At 51.0% G+C, this 22,533-nt stretch overlaps 1 protein-coding gene across 20 annotated transcripts in view; it reads right to left on the bottom strand.

The window, feature by feature from the left end:
* The window catches only part of HDAC4 (histone deacetylase 4), a 178,854-nt gene that overhangs the window by 78,080 nt on the left and 78,241 nt on the right, over positions 1-22,533 (bottom strand). For all 20 annotated transcript variants that reach the window (XM_069021646.1, XM_069021645.1, XM_069021648.1 and 17 more), the window contains one exon: positions 3,926-4,170. In XM_069021646.1, coding sequence (XP_068877747.1) covers positions 3,926-4,170 — 245 coding nt within the window. The remainder of the gene's footprint in view (positions 1-3,925; positions 4,171-22,533) is intronic.

The raw sequence follows: 22,533 nt of genomic DNA, 5'->3' as shown, positions 1-22,533 counted from the left end.
AAAGCTTTTGGTAACTTCCAGCTGATCTTGGCTGGGAATGAGTGACTCACAAAGGAAAAAATTCCCTGCCGGTTCCTCCACAACCAAAGGTCAGGCAGAGCTCACAGCGGGACCTGCGGAGAGGCTTTCCACCATCTCACCCGAGAGCCAGGCTCCTTGTTCCATCCTTGGTTTTGTTTAGGAAGGCAGATTTGAAGGCCATAAATATTGTCTGTCCCACATCTGGCGAGGCAGAGAGGAATGGAAAATCCATCTGGCTGAAGGTGAGTGGCTACAGGAGAGAGCAGCCACTGCTGGTGCCTCCAGCCCCCGGCGCTCTCCGGAGTCAGGCCTGGGCAATCTGCAGAGCTGCTCTGGAGCTGTGGAAGAAGCAGCCTGCCCTGCTCTGTATGGTGTGAAGCCTTCAAAAGGCTCCTCTTACTTTCCCTAAACACGTCAGGCTTTTCACAGAATCGCCACAGAATGGTTTGGGTTGGAAGGGACCTTAAAGCTCATCCCACTCCAACCCCCTGCTGTGGCAGGGACACCTCCCCCTAGACCAGTCTGCTCCAAGCCCCATCCCTCCTCATTAACTTCTTCCAAATATCCAATCTAAACTTACCTCTCTTTCAGTTTAAAGCCATTCCCCCTTCTCCCATCTCTCTCTCCATGCCCCTGTTTTCTCCTTACCCTCCCACTTAGCCCCTGTGCCGAACTCTGTGTCCATTATAGAGCCCTTCCACAAATATTTTTTCACTCATTTCCTGGCTCTCTCCAAATTGCACCACTTTGGGGAATTTGGCACTTTCATGTGAAGGCCAAAACACAGCGTCTCTAACAGCAAGCACTGGGACACACCAGAGAAAGGATCACATGCTCAGGCAGTCATCGTCTTCTCCTCCTGCACTAGGTCAGATGATTAAAACTGAGCTGATGGAAGCGATTCCAAGCTCTGGAAAAAGCCAAAACTTCAGCTCTCAATAGGAAAAAGTTATCTACTGGGATAGAAAAACAGGCAAGTCATGCCAGCATTTTCCAGGCCAAACTTCACTCACTTAAGTGTTCTTCACACTCCTGCTTTGTTTGGGGGGTGGGATGGAGGGATGTTCCCCCCCTTCTCACTTCCTGTCAAGTCAGACCAGTTCCTCTGTTCCCACCAACACCACGGCAATAAAAGGAAATAAAATGACCCCAAACCACGATTTCCCCTGTACCAGCACAGAAATCAGCACTGGAAACAAAGGAGCTGTTTGAAAGCTTCACCACCTGGGAGAGCTGGGGGTGCTCACCTGGAGAAGGGAAGGCTCCAGGGAGAGCTCAGAGCCTCTTCCAGGGCCTAAAGGGGCTCCAGGAGAGCTGCAGAGGGACTGGGGATGGAGGGAGAGGACACAGGGAATGGCTTCCCTCTGACAGAGGGCAGGGCTGGATGGGATATTCGGCAGGAATTGTTCCCTGGGAGGGTGGGCAGGCCCTGGCACAGGGTGCCCAGAGCAGCTGGGGCTGCCGCTGGATCCCTGGCAGTGCCCAAGGCCAGGCTGGACACTGGGGCTTGGAGCAGCCTGGGACAGTGGGAGGTGTCCCTGCCCATGGCAGGGGTGGGAATTAGATGATCCTCAGGGTCCCTTCCAACCCAAAGCATTTGGGGATTCCATGAAAGCTTTGCACTTGTTGAGTAAAATGGTGGATGCCAGGCTGGAATGGAAAGAGCCAAATTAATCGATTCTAGACAGCAGCAGATACACAGAACAGAGTAAAATGCAGAAATTCTTCCTCCTTCACAGAAGCAGTTTCCAAAGCAATTGCAGGTTTAACAGTACCATAGAATCACAGAATGGTTTGGATTGGGAGGGACCCGAAAGCTCATCCCATTCCCAACCCCTGCCATGGGGGTGTTCATGCCTGTGTGGACATGGGATTAAAAAAACCCAAAAAAACGACTAAATTTCTCCAAAAAGAGCTCTGCATCTTCACTCAGGACTATTCCTATACCAGGTTTCACAGCTCAAGTGCTTCTCCTGCAGAAGATAAATGGGTTTTATTTGCTTTAACATCCCCACCCTGCTTTCTTCATGAGCCATAAAGGAGCTGGGCAGCTCCAAGCCCAAATTTAAAGTTATATATTTTATTTCTCTGGGCACAATAATCGCTTCCCTGCAATCACAGCCACTGGACTTAACACAGCTGCCAGTTGTAAGAGTCACCTAAATGTGGGCTGGCTTCTGCACACAGAGACAGGCAGGACATTTCCCCAGAGAAAGCACACCACAGCCACACGCTGGGGCAGGGTGTGGGGTTGTTTCCTCTGTGAGGCATCACAGTGCTTATTTCAACAAGGGGCTGTTTGATTTTTAAAGCAACTCGGGTCCCACTGACACACTTCCTACTCTCAGAGATCACCTTGCAGGCCACCCTTCTGCACAGGATTATATCATCCCTATTTTAAGGCTCTCATTTAGCCAGGCTTACACACGAGATGAACAGCTTCATTACCTAATGGGCTGGATACACCGTGGCCTCTCAAAATTAGAGCTCAGCTTCCACCTAACACAGATTTTGAGCAGAGGCAGTCAGAGCTTTACCATAAGTGAGAGTAAATATGTTCCTATCAGCTTTGAGCCTGGCCATTAAATGGGAATGGGCTGGCCTCATTTTTCATAGACAAATAACTACAGGCACGGGCAATTAGAAGGGAAGAATGCAAATATTTGCCACAGGAGTTCCCCATCCTTTCCCCCCCCCGCCAAGTGCTTGCACCAGCCGTGGACGAACGTGGGGATACACCAACATTCCACACACGCCCCCAGAGATGCCCACATTATGCATCCATGTATAAATACAGCTACACCCAGGCACCTCCTCACCTCTGCCCTGGCAACAGCACAGAGGACTCACCCAGGGACAGGGGAGTTTGCTGCTAATCCAGCCTCAAACAGGGACACCTCTTACAAACCCCAGCTCCTCTCTGTACTGAGAAGTCTGTAAATAACACCCCATTAACTTTTAATCCCATCTTCCCCACTCTGACATGCTTTTTGTATTAAAATGAAAGTTATATAAGGTTGAATCGAGGTTGCTTTTCAATATTACATTAAGGCTATTTACCATGTGCAGCACTAATCCCCCTTTGAAAAAAGGAGCCTATTAGCAATTCGGAAAGCTTACGTTGCCATAGCAATAGTCCAGCACTGGGAAATATTTATATAATGTCTCCTGTTTTCACTCTGCCACAGCCATCTTCCAAACTGGACTGCCCGCTGACCCTGCCTGGTGCTCCCTCCCTGTCCCACGCAGGGCACAGCACCTGCCTGGTGCCTGACTCTGTGTGTGCAGACCCACCCGCAGGCGCTGCCTCTGCATTCCCTGGTCCCGCACTCCCACCACGGCCCACAGGCTCGCTGTGCACCTCGTGCTGATGGCAAATGTGCAGCGAGGAGTTCCTGTGCCACTCCACTCCCAAATGTGTGACCACAGTAACAGGCAACTCCCTCCAGGGCTCAATTCTGCTGGAACTTCCCAGTTTGGGGCATTTTTTTTTGTGTCCAGGGAAGGGAGTGGAGATGGGGAAGGGTACGGAGCACCAGGAGCAGCTGAGCAGCGAAAGGGGCTCAGCCTGGAGAAAAGAAGGCTCAGGGGGGACCTTGTGGCTCTGCGCAACTCCCTGACAGGAGGGTGGAGAGCAAGGGACAGGACAAGAGGAAATGGCGTTGAGCTGTGCTGGGGAAAGTTTAGGTTGGAGATCAGGGAAAACATCTTCTCTGAAACGGTGGCCAGGCATTGGAACAGGTTCCTCAGGGCAGTGGTGGAGTCACCATGCCTGGAATTGCTCCGAAGGTGTGGGATGCAGTGTGGTGGTGGTGGTGCTGGGGTGGTGGCTGGGCTCCACGATCTTGGAGCACTTTTCCAACCTCAACAATTCCACAGTGCCCTGGTCCCCAGCCGCCCTTACCTTGATGTGCTCGTGCAGCTGCGCCTCGTGCTGCCGGGAAAGCTGCTCGTGCTGCCGCTGGAACTCGGCGATCAGGATCTGCCTCTGGATCTGCTGCTTCTGCTTGAGGGCCAGCAGCTCCTGCTGCAGCTGCTGCTCGCGCAGCGTGGGCTCCGTCACCGGCATGGAGAACTGGTGGTCCAGCCGCAGGTCCATGGGCACCGAGCTCGGCGCCACTTGCAAGGGCAGCGCTGTGCTCACGTCAACTGCGGGGAGAACACAAGGGCAGGGCTCAGTGGGGTCCTCATCCAGCAAAGGAACCTTGAGGAACCATGGGCTGAACCAAGGACAGCGCTGTGCTCACGTCAGCTACGGGGGAAACAAGGGCACGGCTGAGTGGGGTCCTCACCCAGCCCTGAGGAACCACGGACTGAACCAAGGGCAGCACCATGAAACTCACACCGCTCCTTTACTGGTAGCCAAGGACTACAGGAATTCAGGGATCAACGAGGCACCACCTCCCACAAACCCATGTGTTTGCTACAAGCAAAGAGCATCGCGTGTGACCCATCTGTGCCTTCAAAACACACACACACCTCCGTTCCACCCATCCAGCACCACTGGAAATAAGGAGGATAAAGATTATTCCAAGACTTCACAGAAAGGATTCATCTAGACTCGCGATGGATGAGCTGATGGACTCCCCTGGTCAGGAACATGAGGCTCTCACTTCAAGAGATTTATGCAGAAAACCACAATGTGTTACGTGATAAATCCCAAACTGGTTTAGCTTGGGAAGGACCTCAAAGCCCATCCAGCACCACCCCTGCCATGGGCAGGGACACCTTCCACTATCCCAGGCTGCTCCAAGCCCCAGTGTCCAGCCTGGCCTTGGACGCTGCCAGGGATCCAGGGGCAGCCACAGCTGCTCTGGGCACGCTGTGCCAGGGCCTCCCCACCCTCCCAGCCAGGAATTCCTTCCCAATCCCAATATCCAATGTAACCCTGCTCTCCGGCAGTGGCAAGCCATTCTCCCTTTGCAACAACTGAACTCAGCTTGTATCTCCCAAAAAAAGAAATTACTCCTACCCCATGAATGACTAAAAATCTTCTAAATTTCACCTGCATGACAGTTCTGCCTTTCACAGGCATTCTGTATTCGCAACATTTGCTGTCTCTCTCTCTCTCCGGGGCAATCCCTCAATAACTCTGCTGAGAGCTCTGAATGAACACCAGTTACAGGGTAAAGAGGCTAATCCCTCAGAAACACTGGGCTTCAGCACAACTGGAAAATAAAGTTTTTTTCTCCATATCCTCCATCAGGACATTAATCTTACCCATCCCAGGGGAAAGAGTTTTCGTAGGGTTTTTCCCAAACACTCTCGTGGAGCAGAGGTCCAGGAGCGTGTTCACCCCTCCCTGCACCCGGCTCGGCCAGGGAGGAGGAGGAGGAGACTTTCTTTTTTTGATGGAAACATTTTCAGCAAAAGGTCACATTACTGGAAGTGTTGCTATTTTTCAACCCACAAGCTCTTCCCTCCACTTCCCTACTGTTTTCCTTCCTGTGGCCTTTTCTCTGCTCCCCCCTCTCCCCCGCAGGACCAGAGCAAGGACTCCTTGCCATGGATTCCCGAGCCATGGCCAGGGATTCTGGGGAGAGCAGCACACTCTCACCTACAGATAACTGCTCTAACTCACCTAAACAGTGTGTTTGAGGGCTCTGGGGAGAGCTCAGAGCCCCTTCCAGAGCCTAAAGGGGCTCCAGGAGAGCTGCAGAGGGACTGGGGACAAAGCATGGAGGGACAGGACACAGGGAATGGCTTCCCTCTGACAGAGGGCAGAGATGGATGGAATATTGGGAAGGAATTGTTCCCTGGGAGGGTGGGCAGGCCCTGGCACAGGGTGCCCAGAGCAGCTGGGGCTGCCCCTGGATCCCTGGCAGTGTCCAAGGCCAGGCTGGACACTGGGGCATGGAGCAGCCTGGGACAGTGGAAAGTGTCCCTGCCATGGCAGGGGTGGAATGGGATGGGCTTTAAGGTCCCTTCCAACCCAAACCATTCTGGGATCTCATGTGTTCCCCTTGTCCTGTCCCTCCATGCCTTGTCCCCAGTCCCTCTCCAGCTCTCCTGGAGCCCCTTCAGGCCCTGGAAGAGGCTCTAAGGTGTCTCCGAATCCTCCTCTTCTCCAAGTGAACACCCCCAACCCTCCCAAGCATGCAAAAATCAGTCCAGTTTCCAGCAGAAGGTACACCCTGCCACTCGTGAGCGTGCCCTGAGATCCATTCCTCCTGCTTTACTCCCTAAGAAGAGCCTGAAGTTGCTGTTCCCCGCCGGAAAACGCTCCTGAGAGAACTTGACCAACCTCCCATTTCCCATCCAAAGGGACTCATCCCCCCACAGCCGCAGGGACGGGGATCACAATTCCCATTCAGGGCTCCGGCAGAGCTGCGTCATCCCTGACTCCCGACTGTTCCAGGCTCCAAAAAAGCCCCTCTCTGGCCCGCCGGGAGCAGCCAGCCCTCCGTGCCCCACAACAAACACAGCCTGTGCTGCGGGCAGCGCTTGCCGGGACACTCGGAATCGCTGCTCCAGGCTCTGCCCTGAGAACACACGAGCACAATCGCAGCCGTGACGTGAGCCAGGGCACAAAGACGACATTCAGGGCCGGGACGAGAAATGCCAAAGCCAGGAATTAGGAGACAAGATCCTGATTATGAATAATAAACTATCTCACGGTCTCTCCCTGCTTTTTTTCTTCCCTGCAGGAACAGAGAAATGTTAATTTTTTAATTTTTTTTCCCCCCTGCCACCCTTGCCATATAGGGAATTATTTCTTCCCCGTGGTCAAGTTAGCCTGATTTTGATTCCACGGTCATGTTACGATGATTTTTTATACTGAGTTGGAACCACTCTGCTGGTGTTTCCCTTCCCAAATAAATAAAACATGGCTGTACATCAAAGCCTGCTTGCATGCTGCACGTTAATTAAGACCTAAAGCACTTCAGTCCCCCTCGCTGCTGATGGAGACTGGAAATTCGACACCTCCCAGCTTGTCTGTGACACACTGAGGGGAATAACCCAAAATGGGGAAATGAAGTGACAATCCCCGACCTGCAAGCAAAGTGCACGTCCTACAAAAAGTATTTATCATGGAATCAGAATGGTCTGGGCTGGAAGGGATCTTAAAGCCCCTCCAGTGCCACCCCTGCCATGGGGGTTCCACTGTCCCAGGCTGCTCCAAGCCCCAATGTCCAGCCTGGCCTTGGGCACTGCCAGGGATCCAGGGGCAGCCACAGCTGCTCTGGGAAATCCATCCCAGCCCCTCCCCACCCTCCCAGGGAACAATTCCTGCCCAATATCCCATCCATCCCTGCCCTCTGGCACTGGGAAGCCATTCCCTGTGTCCTGTCCCTCCAGCCCTTGTCCCCAGTCCCTCTGCAGCTCTCCTGGAGCCCCTTCAGGCCCTGCAAGAGGCTCTGAGCTCTCCCTGGAGCCTTCTCCTCTCCTGGTGAACATTCCCAGCTGTCCCAGCCTGGCTCCACTGGAAAAATCAAAAACGTTTCACACAAAGGCTGTAGATAAGACATTATCAGGGAAGTTGTACCTTGAGATTCTTCCACACTCCAAAATGGAAATAAACTTCTCCGTAAACCCTGAGTGTTTTGGAAGGGATTAGGGGAAGGTGACACTAAACCTGTGAATACACTTTTCAATAAAACTAACATCTATAATTGAATTTCCTTCCCCTTCTCTGATACAGCCTTTTCATGCTGGTCTTTAAAGGATGGAAATACAGGATTGAGTCCTGGAACACACTAAAATGTTAAACCAAAAATTCAGTATGAGAGGCACCAAATGAGTGTTTAAATTCAAACCTTGTTTCAGCATAACCTTCACTTAAGGTTAATTCAAAAAATATTCACAGAATCACAGAACCACAGAGGGGTTTTGTTGGAAGGGACCTTAGAGACCATCACATTCCAGCCCCCTGCCATGGGCAGGGACACTTTCCACTAGACATCAAACTGGAGGTTTTTTTAACCAAATGCTGTTGCCAAAATTACTCTTTCCTTTCCTTTTTTTTTTTTAACTTGTTCTTCTATCTTTTTTTTTTAATATAATTTAAATTTAAGCAGCACAGAAAACTGCCTCTCACATTTGAAACCCAACATCACCTTCAAAGGGAAAGTGCAGGAAATGCTTTCCCTGAGCTCTCCCTCCCTCCGGCACAGAGCGAGTCCTGCTGAACACAAACAGCTCCTTCCCAGCTCTTCTTCCTCCGGCAATTCCCTTTGGAGAAGGGAAAAAATCCCATCAACCTCCCCAAATCTGCTGCAAAACCCTGGGGATGAGAGTCAGGGCAAGGCTGGAGGAAGAAAGCAGCTCCCTCTCCAGGACACATCCCACCTGCCCATGACAGAGCGAGCCTGGGAGATTCCCAAAATCCCAAGGAAAGAGCATTCCAGCTCCTCCGGTGACTCTCCAGTGCCTGGTGCCCTCCCAGATTGCTGCCCACCAGGAATGAGATGTTCCTGGGGCTGGCTGTGGCTGACCTTCCCCAGCCAGGGCTTTCCAGAGCCCGTGGACTCAATTTCCCCACCTTTCCCATCCTTTCCGGGCCGGGGCTTTATTCCCAGCTAATGAGTTTGCTGCTTAATTACCGCTGTGCCAGCCGTGCCCTCGGGCCAGGCTCTGCCAGGAGCAGCACGTCAGCCTTTGGGCAAACACAAAGCCAGAGGATGTGCTCAGTATCCCAAACTCTTGGCTGCTGCCGTCGGATCATGCCCATCCCACTGAACCACCCAGTGGGACGCTGGGGAAGCGTGTGCACAGACCTCCCCCTCTCAGCATTATTCCCAGCTCTTCCATCCCCGGGGAAAAGCAAGAAAATCGTGTGTTTATTCCCTGACTTTATTCCTCAGGGCTGTCCTTGGTGTCCAGCAATAGTTTAAAGACATTTAAACACCAAGCTGCTGCCTGCAGGAATGACTTGGGCATGTGGGGAGCGTGAGGCTGGCTCCGAATCCTCGGAACACCGTTCCTATAACCCATCACCCCAGTTTTGCTCAGAATCAGCCTGGAAAGGGAGGCGAGCAGCTACTGCTGACTCCGAGCACAGCCAAGGGAGCACTTGAGGTGGTTTATTCTGGCAGGAAGATGTGTGTCAGTCGAGCATCACTGGATTACTGTGAATTAAACCCATCCCTCCCGGCAGTGGCTGGAATGCTGGGATCCCCTCCGCCACCCGGCCGACCCAGGGATCCTTTTCCAGCGGGGCTCCCCTTTCCCAAATTGCCAAAACTCCCCGAAACACTGTGAGACGGTGAGATCAGAGCTATAAATAGCACGGAGCTACTGCAGTATGTGACTGCAGTGCCGGGATAAAAGCAGCGGCCTCGGTGGGGAAGCGGAACGAAGCCGCGGCACAGCACCCCCAGAGCTGGTTCCACCTCCAGCACGGGCCATGTCCCACACACAGGGAGAAATTAACACAGGAGGGGGAAACAACGCATTACCAGCTTCCCTCAGTTTATTCTCTGGACAAGATTGTGCCAAGCTGGGCTTGTCCCAGAGCAGGTGGTGGGAGCAGGTCACGGCAGGACACCAACATCCTCTGGAGCACATCCCGAGCACCAGGCGGGGGCTGGATGAAGGCAGACTCCTGCCCTGCTCCTCCGCGGATCCACACCACGCCAGGGCAAACTAAAGGACTGTCACAGAATTATGGGATGGCCTGGGTTGGAAGGAACCTTAAAATCACCCGGTTCCAAACCCCTGCCAGGTGGGACAGCAGGAGGAAGTGGTTACTTCTGTCCCACTGAATTCTTACCTCTGTTATGCCATTTCCAAGGACCAGGGGAGGGTATTCCGGGCTGGAATCAGCCAACAAGCTTGAGCATGGCAGCCCAGCTAGAGCCAAAGGCAGGTCAGCACCCCGGGAATTTTTGGACAGCCCAGGTGGGTGGCTGCAGAGGCAGCCTGGATCCTGTCTGGGAGCACAGACTGGGAGTAAACAGCAGCCGAGGTTTCCTACGAGCTCCACGCACGCTGCAGTTCAGCGAGCTGGAGTCACTCCCTGCTCGGGGAGTGTTCCCTGCTCTGTGAATGGGAACCGAAATTAATCATCCCATCAGCCATGGAAACACGTCGTGAGGCAGCGCTCTGCAGGCAACAGATGGAGCTTTAAATGTCACTCTCTCATTCATCACAAGCAAAACTTCTCCCTGATTACTACCGAGACCTGCAGACACAATAAGGGCGCAGAGATTCGGGATTTCTATCGTCCTCAGCTTTTCCGAGCCCAATTCCTCCCCTGAACGGACCTCATTAGAGTTTATCAGGAACCTGCATGGAGATTTTGTTCATGATGACAAGGAAGCCAAAACTTGAAGAGCAGACCACTTATCTTACTATCTCCATCTTAGATCTGAAGCATTAAAAAAAGTCTCTTCACTTGAAGAAAAAGAACACCCACCAAGCTACAAACACAACAGACAGAAAACCACATTTTCCAGAGTTTGCAAGGAATCCCAGAACGGTTTGGGCTGGAAGGGATCTGGTTCCAACCCCTCTCGCCTCAGAGCAGGACATCAGAGTTTGGAAAATTATAAACTTTCATGGACAAATATCCAGGGGTATTTCCTTAATGAGAATGTGGAGAGTTCAAGGCCAGCTCCAAACCCTTGATGGCACAGATGCCTCCAACAGAGATGTCTCCAACAGATGAGCCTGTGCAGGACAGAGCAGCTCCAAAGGAGACACACCAGCTTCTCCACCTCCTTTTCAACCATTATCCCACTTCATCTCCTTGCTGGTTTCATCAGTGACATCTCTAACAAATGAGTGTCTTGGATGGAGCCAGAGCTTTCTGTGAAATTAAAGATAATGGAATGGAAGGAGTCGGCTCAGACTATTTCTCATTTCAAACTTCATACAATTGTGGGAAACCTCTCCTGCCACAGTTTCCTTGAACAGAGTGGGTAAGCAAAACCCACTTGAGTTTCCATTAAAAAAAAAAAAAGCTAAATAAATAATAAATAATAAACCAGAAAACAACAAAAATAAATGTATAGCTCTTCTCAAAAGGGTCAGGAAGCTGTGGCTGCCCCTGGATCCCTGGCAGTGTCCAAGGCCAGGTTGGACATTGGGGTTGGAGCAGCCTGGGACAGGGAGAGGTGTCCCTGCCCATGGCAGGGGTGGTGCTGGATGATGTTTAAAGTTCCTTCCAACCCAAACCATCCTGGGATTCTGTGATTCCTGGGAATGTAATTTCACCTGCCTCTTTGCCTCAGGCATTACCCAGCAACTGAACCTCTTTGATGGATCTGTCTTGGTTTCAGAACAGGAAACTTCTCCCCTCAGCACATCCCCAGGACAAAAAGCAGAGTTGAAGGAAGCTCAGCTGCACTTCTGTAGAGCCAAACCCATGTGGACTTCCCACATGCCTCTCTCTAAACTCACTCTGAGCTTCCTTCAAGGGAAAATGATGCTTTGGAGAAGAGAATTAAACATGGAAGAGATGCAGCAGGAGCCAGAAAGTCTCATCCCAAGATTATACATGAAAAACCTCCCATGAGAAAAGAAAATAATCCACCGGGTTGGGTCAGCATGGGGGAGTTGAGGGATGCCCAGGAAAGGTGGGGTTGGACAAACACCTGGACATTCTCACCAGGTCCTCGGGAGTTTTCCCTGGAGCCTCCAAAGGGGTGACCCCTCCGATAGCAGGAACAAAGCCACTGATGAGCCAGTGGCACAGCATGGTTTGGGTCCTTAAAGCCCATCCTATTCCAACCCCCTGCCACGGGACACCTCCCGCTGTCCCAGGCTGCTCCAAGCCCCAATGTCCAGCCTGGCCTGGGACACTGCCAGGGATCCAGGGGCAGCCCCAGCTGCTCTGGGCACCCTGTGCCAGGGCCTGCCCACCCTCCCAGGGAACAATTCCTTCCCAATATCCCATCCAGCCCTGCCCTCCCTCAGCTTAAGGCCATTCCCCTTTGTCAAAAGAGAAGGTGAAACAAAATTCTGAGGAATTACCTGTCCCACTGTATTTCAAATACAGCAAATAAATGGTTATTACTACCAGGACAGTGAGCTACCTTCTGTCACCAGCCAAGGGACTCCCAGCTGTCCAAGAAGCCCCAAAATGTGCAATGCTACATCCTCCATCACGGCAGAAATAAAGTAAAAGCAGCAAAAGGAGCAGCTAAACAGCAAATTGTAACAGGAAAGCTATTCCACAGCTCTTGAGAACTCGTAGATTGCTCAAAGGCTGCAGTTTTGAGTAGAAATCCAGACTGGTGAAAGAGAAGCCCATCCACATGGGCAAGTAGCCCACAGCTTCCTGTAGCCCCCTCTGGAAGGGCTTTACTTCCAGATAATGGATGTTCTCAGGTATCAGCTGCGCTAGGACCAGGATGCTACTTGGTGTCCATTCAGTGCAATGAAGACACACATGAAAATACAAAAAAAAGTCTTTTAAGAGACTGTCAAACACAGGCAGTTTCCCAGAGAAATTCAAGTAACCTCCAACCACTCAAACCCCAGGACAGCACAAGAAATGGCACTAAAGCACCTTTTTATTCTGGCAGAACAGGCAGGGCTTGCCGTGCCTGGATGCACACACCAAAACACACAGCTGAGTTAAGACTTCTCTTTAAAAACTTGCCTTCTTCCTTAAAAAATTTTCCTTTATTTTTTCCCAAGACCCACCAGAGGAACTGAGCACATGAAAACCCACAATCCTGCTACCCAAATCCTAAAGGACAGGGCAGATGTTCCCTGCATTCCCCGTGCTAGCAGTGATCCACGCATGACAAGGCTTCCCCACGTCACGGCTCTTCTCAAACCGAGCTCTCCCTTGGCATTCATGCCCAAACCACTGACATCAGGTGGCCTTTTAGACATGGCACAAAAGCCCAGTGCTGCTTCTGCTGAGTATCTGCCCAGCCTGTGGCCAGGGAACTGCATTTTCCTTCAGCAGAGCCAGCCAGGTGCTGCTCCTCCAACAGAGCCACCCAGGGATCGGCTTTAAGGTGGGTTTTAACATGACAACAGGTTAAACCCAGGTGTGGTTGTAAAGAGATTTAGGTGTTTCCCACAAGGAATTTCACAGGGATTCTCCATCTCTACCTTGCTCTGGCGAGAGCCCACCTGCAGAGCTGCCTCCAGCCCTGGAAACCCCAGCATAAGAAGGATGTGAAGCTGCTGGAACAAGGGCAGAGGCTGCCAAAGGCTGGAGCCCCTCTGCTCTGGAGCCAGGCTGGGAGAGCTGGGGGTGCTCACCTGGAGGAGAGAAGGCTCCAGGGAGAGCTCAGAGCCCCTTGCAGGGCCTAAAGGGGCTCCAGGAGAGCTGCAGAGGCACTGGGGACAAGGCATGGAGGGACAGGACACAGGGAATGGCTTCCCAGTGCCAGAGGGTAGGGCTGGATGGGATATTGGGAAGGAATTGTTCCCTGGGAGGGTGGGCAGGCCCTGGCACAGGGTGCCCAGAGCAGCTGGGGCTGCCCCTGGATCCCTGGCAGTGTCCAAGGCCAGGCTGGACATTGGGGCTGGGAGCAGCCTGGGACAGTGGGAGGTGTCCCTGCCCATGGCAAGGGAGAGGCACCAGATGCTCTTTAAGGTTGGTTCCAACCCAGCCCATTCCGTGATCCCATGACTCTCTGAATGCTGTTTTCCAACTCATTTTAAACTGGCCTTCCCAAGGAAGGAACAGTGCAGCGATGAACACCTCTGTGAATGGACAAAAAGCTTCCTTTTGTCCCTGGAAGCTTCTGGACTCAAAGCTCTCGTTTCTTTTATTAAAAGCTCTGAGCTGGGTGGTCGCCTGCTGAGAGTGTCAAGCAGCTTCCCAAACCACAATACACCTACACTGCGTCTACTACAACCACAGCAAGAGGGGAGCGAGTCCTCCCTCAGAAATTCCAATAAATTCTGGATTATCTGGCTTAAAAATGCCATTTCAGCTGTGAAACTTGGACCTAATATAGGGTTTAGGGATGCTGGCAAATTAAATGGTGCCTGCCTCTTTCAGTGGGAGGCTACAACTCTGCTCCAGCTACGTTCAGGCACCAAACTCCCCTGCCAAGGAGTTGACTGCAGCCTGGTCCTTCCACAAAAAGAAACAGGATGCTGTGAGAAGCCCGAAGGTGAGAGACATAAAATATCTATATAAGGACGGAGCTCCTATATGTACCCAAAATAACAGTGACTCACTTTTCAGAGCACTCAGAAAAAGATAAACGACTCGGGGAAGGAGCTGAAAGGGGTTCAGGGATTCAGCCAAGCCAGGCTTAGGAGGACACCCCAGACAAAAGGCATTCGGAAGGTTGGAGGAAGAGATAAAAAGGACATCCAGGCAGCAGCTGAGGGACAGCTGCAGGAGGCAAGCTGGAGAGGAAGGCGTCTGAAAGCAAGTCTAAGGAGGTTAAATCTGGTTCAGTGGTATCTGGAGGCAAGCAGAGATGGCAGTGGCTTATCTGCTGCCTCCCTGAAGCACTGCACACCCTGGGTATTAGCAATAAGTGATGGAAATGGGACATTCAGGTTCGCTTCAACATTCCTGGCTAAGACACTGTGTAAAGAGGCGCCAAAGAAAACAGATAATCACTACCAAAACCTTCTTTAGACAAAACTCCTGCTTGATCCCAACACACAGATAATCCCTCCTCCACCGAGCAAACCACATCTTGCATTAACTGCATTTGATTTTCAGGCCACTTTAATGAAGCTCTGCACTCTACAGGTTCATCCCTCAAGTTTGGGAGCCCATTCCTCCTAAAGGTTACAGAAACAAGTCCTTGCAGGGAAAGCCAGACCAGCTGAAACACGCACAGAACAGAACACCGTGAGTGACAGTGCTGCCCAGAGCAGCTGTGGCTGCCCCTGGATCCCTGGCAGTGTCCAGGGTTGGATGGGGCTTGTCCCGTGGGCAGGGACACCTTGCACTAGCCCAGGTTGCTGTATCCATGTTTGCTACGTGAATGCCACAGCATCTCCCAGCGTTCCAGAAGTCCATGGGACGTGATGCCTACAAGAGCCCCCCTGCTCTCCCAGCTGGTCAGCTCAAGGAGCCAACACGGGGAACAGCATTTCCAAAATGCCATTATTACCATTTTTTTGCATATAGAAAGGTCTGCAGGGAGATGGATTCCTGCACACGCCTGTGTCAGACCAGCCCTCTGAACGAGGGAGATAACGAGCCAAACTCCAAGTGCGTTAAATCCTGCGTCAGTGTTTCCATCCCAAAATAAAGCTGCCTTAAACCACCACAGCCTAATCCTCCCCTGATTTCGCCTGTTTTCATTCCCATGTTTCCACTTCACAGCCGATTTGCCTCAAGTTTGCTTCGCTTGTGGCAGTGGCCTTCAACTGCAGAGAGCCCGGCTTTGGCGGGGACCGTGAGACAGCACCAGCTCCTGGCCACGGATCCCAAGCCCTGGGAGATTTCATAAAGATTCAGGGTCCAGAAGTGATGCTTGAAAAATGAGGGAGGGATGAAGCTGCAGGAGCTGGACCCTGAGGGGCTGGAACGTGGCCAGGGCAGGGAGCAGAGCTGGGAAGGGGCTGGAGAATTCCTGAGGGAGCTGGGAAAGGGGCTCAGCCTGGAGCAAAGGAGGCTCAGGGGGGACCTTGTGGCTCTGCACAAGTCCCTGACAGGAGGGGGCAGCCGGGGGGGAAATCGGGCTCTGCTCCCAGGGAACAGGGACAGGAGGAGAGGGAACGGCCTTCAGGGGAGGAATTAGGAGAAATTTCTTCCCTGAAAGGATGGTCAGGCCTTGGAATGGGCTGCCCAGGGCAGTGGTGGAGCCACCACCCCTGGAAGTGCTCCAGAGTCGTGTGGATGTGGCACTTGGGGACATGGCTTAGTGGTGGCAGCACTGGGGGAGCAGCTGGACTCAGGAGGTCTTTCCCAGTCTTGCTGATTCCATGATTCTGTCCTTTGTGAGGATGGATCCATGAGGGACAGATAGAAAAGCCCACGGCTGGCAGATGAAGAGCGTTATTTAGAAAGGAAGTTGGGCCACATTTTCAGAGGAAAAGAACACAAACTGTCCCAGCCAGTGCTGTTGGCCACAAGACACTGAGGTGTTCACATCAGCACAGGCAACTTTAGGCAATGACTGAATTCACAGATCCAACAGAACCAGACAAACCCGAGCAAACCAAGCCCCAAGGAGGAAGAAACAAGAGGCTGAAGCTCGCTGCAGTCAGTTTGATCACCAGTGTGTTCTTAGAGGATGCAGGATTCATTCCTGACCTCACCCAAACTTTGACTTCCCCGTACGATCATCACTCTGTCAGAAACGCTATCTCGGTATTTTTAGGGGACAGTACACTTGTTTGTACTGTACATTTGTGGTGAGAAAACCGGTTATATTTTGTAGGTCACTCGGTTCTACCATCTGCCTTAATTTCTGCTTAAGGAAAGTGCTGTCTCCGAAATCCCCAGTGCCCTACACGCACTGGAAGACGTCGGAACCAGCAGCAGCTTGGGTTCGTATCACCGCAGTGGAAGCGTGGGATACTCCTGGATCATGGAAAAAGGGTGCAGCAAAAGCTTGGGGGTGCTCAGTGAGAAGCCATTACCCCTTGTCCTGCCACTCAGTGTCCTTGTAAAAAGTCCCTCTCCAGCTCTCCTGCAGGCCCAAAAGTTTGGCAACCTTCTACAATGACCTTAGTAAATATAAAAAGAATGTGAAGTTTATTAGGAAATGAAACCTGGGCTGGGAGAGATCCTTCACTGCAAGGCCTCTCCCCTCACTGCCAGCCCATCTCAGATGCCTGAAGAAGCTTTACCAGCCACCCTGACAGCGACAAAAGAAAGCACTGTGACAACTAGCTGATCCTTGGGAAGGCAAACACAAAATCATACAGTAAGGTCTTGGAATTTTGTAGCGGATTTGTCCTTGTCTTGACCATAATCTCACGAGCGACGCCAGCGCGTGTAAGACAAAGTATCTGCTGCTTGTGGAGATCAGCGTCTCAAAAATCAGCGTTTGCAGTGGCTCAAAGAACAAACAAGTTCAGCTTCCCCTAAAATGCTGCACTCCTTCAGACTGCTGTGCCCAGGGAGGCTAAATCTGTTTACAGCTAAAGGAGAACCTGGAGCGATGGACTGCAAAGGCTCCTGGAATGGTTTGGGTTGGAAGGGACCTTAAAGCCCATCCCATTCCACCCCCAGGGACACCTCCCACTATCCCAGGCTGCTCCAGCCTTGTCCAAAATGGCCTTGGGCACTTGGAACCCACACTGGTGTTGATGGTGCTGAATCCATGAAGCAGCTGACACCTTTAAGCTGGGTTTAACCTGCTCATTCTAAGTCAGAAACCTGTCCTCAATACCTGCCATATCCACCCAGAGATGCACAGCTGGGGATTTCGGGTGTAAAGCAGCATTTGGATAGCAACCAGCAGTTAGTACTTAATTCCAAGGTGTAAACAGCACCCTGCATTATGGAACAGCTCCTCAGAGGCTGAAATTCCCATCCTGAGCAAGAACTTATTTTGTGGGATAAAGAGTAAAGCGCATTCTAAACTGCACAGAAACTTAATATCCACCGTGCTCCAGGACTGGCTGAAACCCCTGTTAAAGCTGCTTTGAAAGGACTAGAATTTGTCTTGATGTTATGGTGATTTTTAAATCACCTGTTAATACTTATTTGTCTGTCACCTCATGCACCTCACTTAAAAAGTCATTTTTCTCTTGTGGAACAGAACCATGGTGCAGTTCCTGCACCAGCATCCTGCCCAGCAGCAGTAACTTCGTTAGAACACGTAGCCAGATCTCTACATTGAAGCCCAAATGATTTCAAAATAATAATAAAGAAATAATAAAATTAAAAATGAAAAGAAAGCGAAGCAACGAGGAAAAGTATACATTGCTTGAATGTATTGCTTGAACGTATTGCTTGAAGAAACAGTGCAAAAAAACCCTTTTGCTTGGCAAAAGTCCATGAATATTTGAGTATATGAGTATTTACAAGCTGCAGGAACTTGCTGAGGGGTTCAATGAGGTGCAGAGAAGTTGCCAAGTAACTGCATTTTCTTTTTCTCTGCTGCAACGAGCCTTTTCCAACCCAGCAAACAGCAGCCCAACTCCAAAGCTGCCCCTCTGTACCAAGGAACACAATTCCTGCTGAAACTAAAGGGAAAACAGAGATTATCCAACAAATATGGGGGGCTTGGGATATGAGTAAACCCCACGTTATTGACCCTGACAGCGTACAGCTGGCACCTGCGAGGGAATATTTGGGAAAGGCAGGGGGAATGGTGTCTTGAATGACCAAAATCCCCTTCAGTATAGGGCAGAAAGGCAGCTTCACCTGCCTGTGCCTTCCTGAAATAAAGGGAAGGGTTAGGTGGATATTGGGAAGGAATTGTTCCCTGGGAAGGTTGTGAGGCTCTGGCACAGGGTGCCCAGGGAAGCTGCGGCTGCCCCTGGATTCCTGGAAGTGTCCAAGGCCAGGCTGGACACTGGGGCTTGGAGCAGCCTGATTCCAGCAGAGGATGGTTAAAAGCAGGGTGGATTCATCCATGTGTTCCCAGACCCAGAAAAAGTGCCAGTTTTGGGGGTGGTTCCCCAATTGCTGCCGTACGGATGGAGGTGCAGCGGCTCCTTACGGACACGCTGCACTCGTGGCTGCACATGCAAGCAGATGAAGTCTCTTGGCTGCTCACCCAGGACACCTGACACTTGTGTCAACACAGCCAGCACCTTCCCTGCCATGTCACTCCCATCCCTTATCAGCAGCAGGACACGGCCAGATCGTGTATCAAGGCTCTGAACAGGAGTTAAACCTTCCCCTGTGCTGCCACGCTGGAAAGGAAACGCCAGAGAATTCTAGAGTTTCCTTCTCTGCAGTTTTAAGGATTACTCCGTGCCAGCGTGGGGTCACCAAGGTAAAGTCCTCAAGGTCCCCAAAGGAATTTTTTTTTTTTTTTTAAATCTATTTACTTATTTGTTAGCAACAACCTTTCCTTCTACCTTTTCCACAGTGTTATCTCCTAACCCGGCAGCTCCGATGGGCTTTGAACTCCTGAGGCTTTAGAGACTTTGTTACAGGCACAGCCAGGGATGGAGGAGAGGGATCTGAGTTCTGCTGAGCACTAATTCAAGACATGATAAATCCCTGGGACAGGGATTATACAGACGTAATACAAATATATACACATATATGTACATATACAAGTATATACAAATCCCTGGATCAGGGATTTACACAGAACGTGAAAGGAATTTTATTTTTTCCATCTACAAAAACGTTTGATACCTCCAAGCACGGTATCAGACATTTGATACCGTGGTTAGGGGTATTTTTTTGATAATATTCCACTTGTAGTGTGCCAGCACAACATTTGGTCGAAGGTCGAGCCTGGTGTTTCCCACCAGGAAAAGCTGGCAGCTTTTTAGACCCTATGGGCTATCAAAGGCAGGACAGGGAGACAAGGAGCCTTTCCCTCTGGAACATCTGAACTGGATTCACAGCCCTAAACGTGATTTGTGAGATTAAATGTCCTCACACACACACAAAATTCCACTGGAGAGGCAACGTGGACACCATGGTCTGGCTGAATTCCAGGGACAGAGCTGGGTGCTGCTCCCAATATCCTGCTCCCACTATAAAGCCATTAGGCAGAAGGAGGGGCAGGGTTAGGTGGGATACTGGGAAGGAATTGTTCCCTGGGAGGGTGGGCAGGCCCTGGCACAGGGTGCCCAGAGCAGCTGTGGCTGCCCCTGGATCCCTGGCAGTGCCCAAGGCCAGGCTGGACATTGGGGCTTGGAGCAGCCTGGGACAGTGGGAGGTGTCCCTGGCCATGGCAGGGGTGGGGCTAGATGGATGGGTTTGAGGTCCCTCCCAACCCAAACCATCCTGGGATTCTGTGACTGCTGAGGATTTGGAGGTATCCAGCCCATGTGCTGCTGGAGCCCAGGACTCAGCCAGCCACGTCTGTGAGGGGAACCTGTCCGAGGGCTCAGCACATTCCGTGAAGGGAATTCCTGCTGCTCTCTGAGCTGAGCTCTACCAGCAAAACTCTGCTGCTCAGTTCAGCAAAACCCCTGGGACCCACGCCGGGCTGAGGCAGACAGGGCAGGTCTGATGGCACCCTCAGAAAGGCCCCATTTAAGTGACAGGCACAGCAGCTCCCGGGATCACTGCGGAAGGGCAGGAATTGGCTGTGCTCGCTGTCCCCTCTCAGTGCGTCACAAACACCTTCCCAAAGCGGCTGCTGAGCCCCAGAGCTCATCTCAGCCCCTTCTGCCAGCAGAAAACAAACAGAGAATCCCACTGCTCGTCAGAGGAGAGTTTCAGAGACAGAGGGAAAAAAAACCCCAGCCGAGCCTGGCATGATCCGTATCGTCAGAGGCCCAGCACTCCCTGGGCAAACGCCTCCAACTCTGCCCCATTAATATTTTTAAAAACACATTATTGCAACCACTTCATCTGGCTTTCAAAAAAAAATGAAAAAAAATTGTAGTAATTTCCTTAATCTGAGGAGTAATTTGCACACAGGTGGCAGATGACTCCGCAGTGAACATAAAAATCCTCCCATGTGTCACTTAAGCAGTGCCCTGACAACTCAGGATCCTCAAGATGGTTAGTATCATTACAGTGTTACTGTCTATGAGTAGGACTACAAATGGGTCAAAAAAAGCAAGTTTTGATCTAAATTTCTCTGTTTGGTCAATCAGTGCAACCTGGAGAAGTCCGGTAGTAGCTTGGGAGTTCCTCTCTGCAATGGAAAAGATCACTGCATTTCATCAGAAACTTTTAAAAAAATTCAGTGTACACAATTCACTGGCAAGAACTGCCAGAGCTTTAAAAAACACCTAGGAAAAGTATCATTAGAATGTGCAGTACATTTATTCTGCATATTACAACTGCAGTTCCAAATCAGTGATTCCAAAGCCTTTCATTAGATCATAAAAAACTTCAGGCCAGCTTATAATGAAATCCCTAATCAAATATGAATGAATCATCTGATATGACACAATTCCTTGAATGAGAAACAGATGGAAAAGTAGTGATGATTAAGTGGTTTAGATCACAAGATATTAGTTAAGCCAAAGGAGGAGATATTTAATCACAGAATCATGGAATGGTTTGGGTTGGAAGGGACCTTAAAGCTCATCCCATTCCACCCCCTGCCATGGGCAAGGACACCTCCCACTATCCCAGGGTGCTCCAAGCCCCATCCAACCTGACCCTGGGCACTTCCGGGGATGGGGAATCCACAGCTTCTCTGGGCAACAAGGAAAGGTCTCTTTAATGAACCATCAGCAATTCCCCAGGGAAGCATCTGGAGACTGCTGCTGTATTTTAGGCATCGCTGCACAAAGCATTCACCTGATATTCCCTCCACTGCCCAAAGACAAAGCAGAGCCAAATATAGCCCTGAAAATCAATATACGCTGGGGAAGAGCCTCCAGGATCTTGATAAATGCGTGTCACGCTAGAGGAGGAATTCCTAAAATCCTGGGAACGCAGGTGGCTGCTCGTTCCCCCCTCGGCAATAAAGTACCCCCAGTTAATTTTGGCAGAAAGCACCCTGGGGAGCTCTGCAGTGCAGGGCACAGCCACGGAAAGGGCAGGCAGACAAAGGAGACACAACTCCTGGAAATAAAGAACAGCCCATCCTCATCCTCCAGCCAATGCTGGCATCCATCTGTCAGGAGAAGCTGATGGAAAAGAGGAATCGAGCACCGCTGTGTGGGACCACTACAGCCCCAGGACAAGCGTTACCTCGAAAAACGGAAGGGACTAAAAATGAAATAAAACCAAGACTGCAAAGGTTCCACCCCAATTGCCTCTTTGAGCTTGCAAATCCAGGTGGAACACCCGGGCTGGAAACACACACGGCACACAGGCCATGGCAGCGTCGCCTCCAAGATCCCGTCTGAGACACACGGAAATTCTTCCCCAAGAAACGCCTCAACCCATGATCGATTTCCATGAAACATTTATCACTCCTCATTCACCTCACAGTGCTGTTATTTTTAGCAAAGCCAGAGGCAACGGGAACAAATTCCTGAATAACCATTCAAGGGAGCCTTTCCACGCCTGCCTGCTCGTATCCTGCCATCTCCTCCTTCCCTAAGAAGCCACAAAATTTTAGCATTCAAAGGCTCTTCCCTTCACCACCTGCTTTTATATAAATCAAAAGCACAAAACAGCCTTTCCTGTGGCAGGGAATCGGTGAGAATTCTTATTTTTGAAAATTACACTTGGTGGAGAGTCAGGACTGAGAGAACCCAGTGAATTCCGGAGCTGCTCAGTGTGAATTCATGAACTAAGCAAGGTGAGGGAAGAAGAAAGAAAAATAGCAAGTTGGGGCTTGCAGCAGAGCAAACTTTCCTGCCTTTCATCCAGGAAAGCAGCACTGCATTCACGAGCTTCACATTTAAGTGCTGCTTTCAGCTGTTAAAAGAGGGATAATCATTAATAATTCATCCCAGCTCCTCTAACTGATAACCATTTCCTCGTGGGTAAGAAAAGGAGACAGATAAATCATGACAGATAAATACATTTTCTGAGACAAAAGACAACAAAACCAGAGCTGAGGAGCTGTGGGCTCCTGCTCTTCCCAACCCACGGGGATCAGGAGATCCACTTTCTGGGCTCCAGAAGTAAGA

Source organism: Aphelocoma coerulescens, chromosome 7, assembly GCF_041296385.1.
Source record: "Aphelocoma coerulescens isolate FSJ_1873_10779 chromosome 7, UR_Acoe_1.0, whole genome shotgun sequence".
Classification (NCBI taxonomy): domain Eukaryota; kingdom Metazoa; phylum Chordata; class Aves; order Passeriformes; family Corvidae; genus Aphelocoma; species Aphelocoma coerulescens.
Note: the sequence above shows the minus strand (reverse complement) of the source record. Positions and strands in the feature narration are given on the sequence as shown.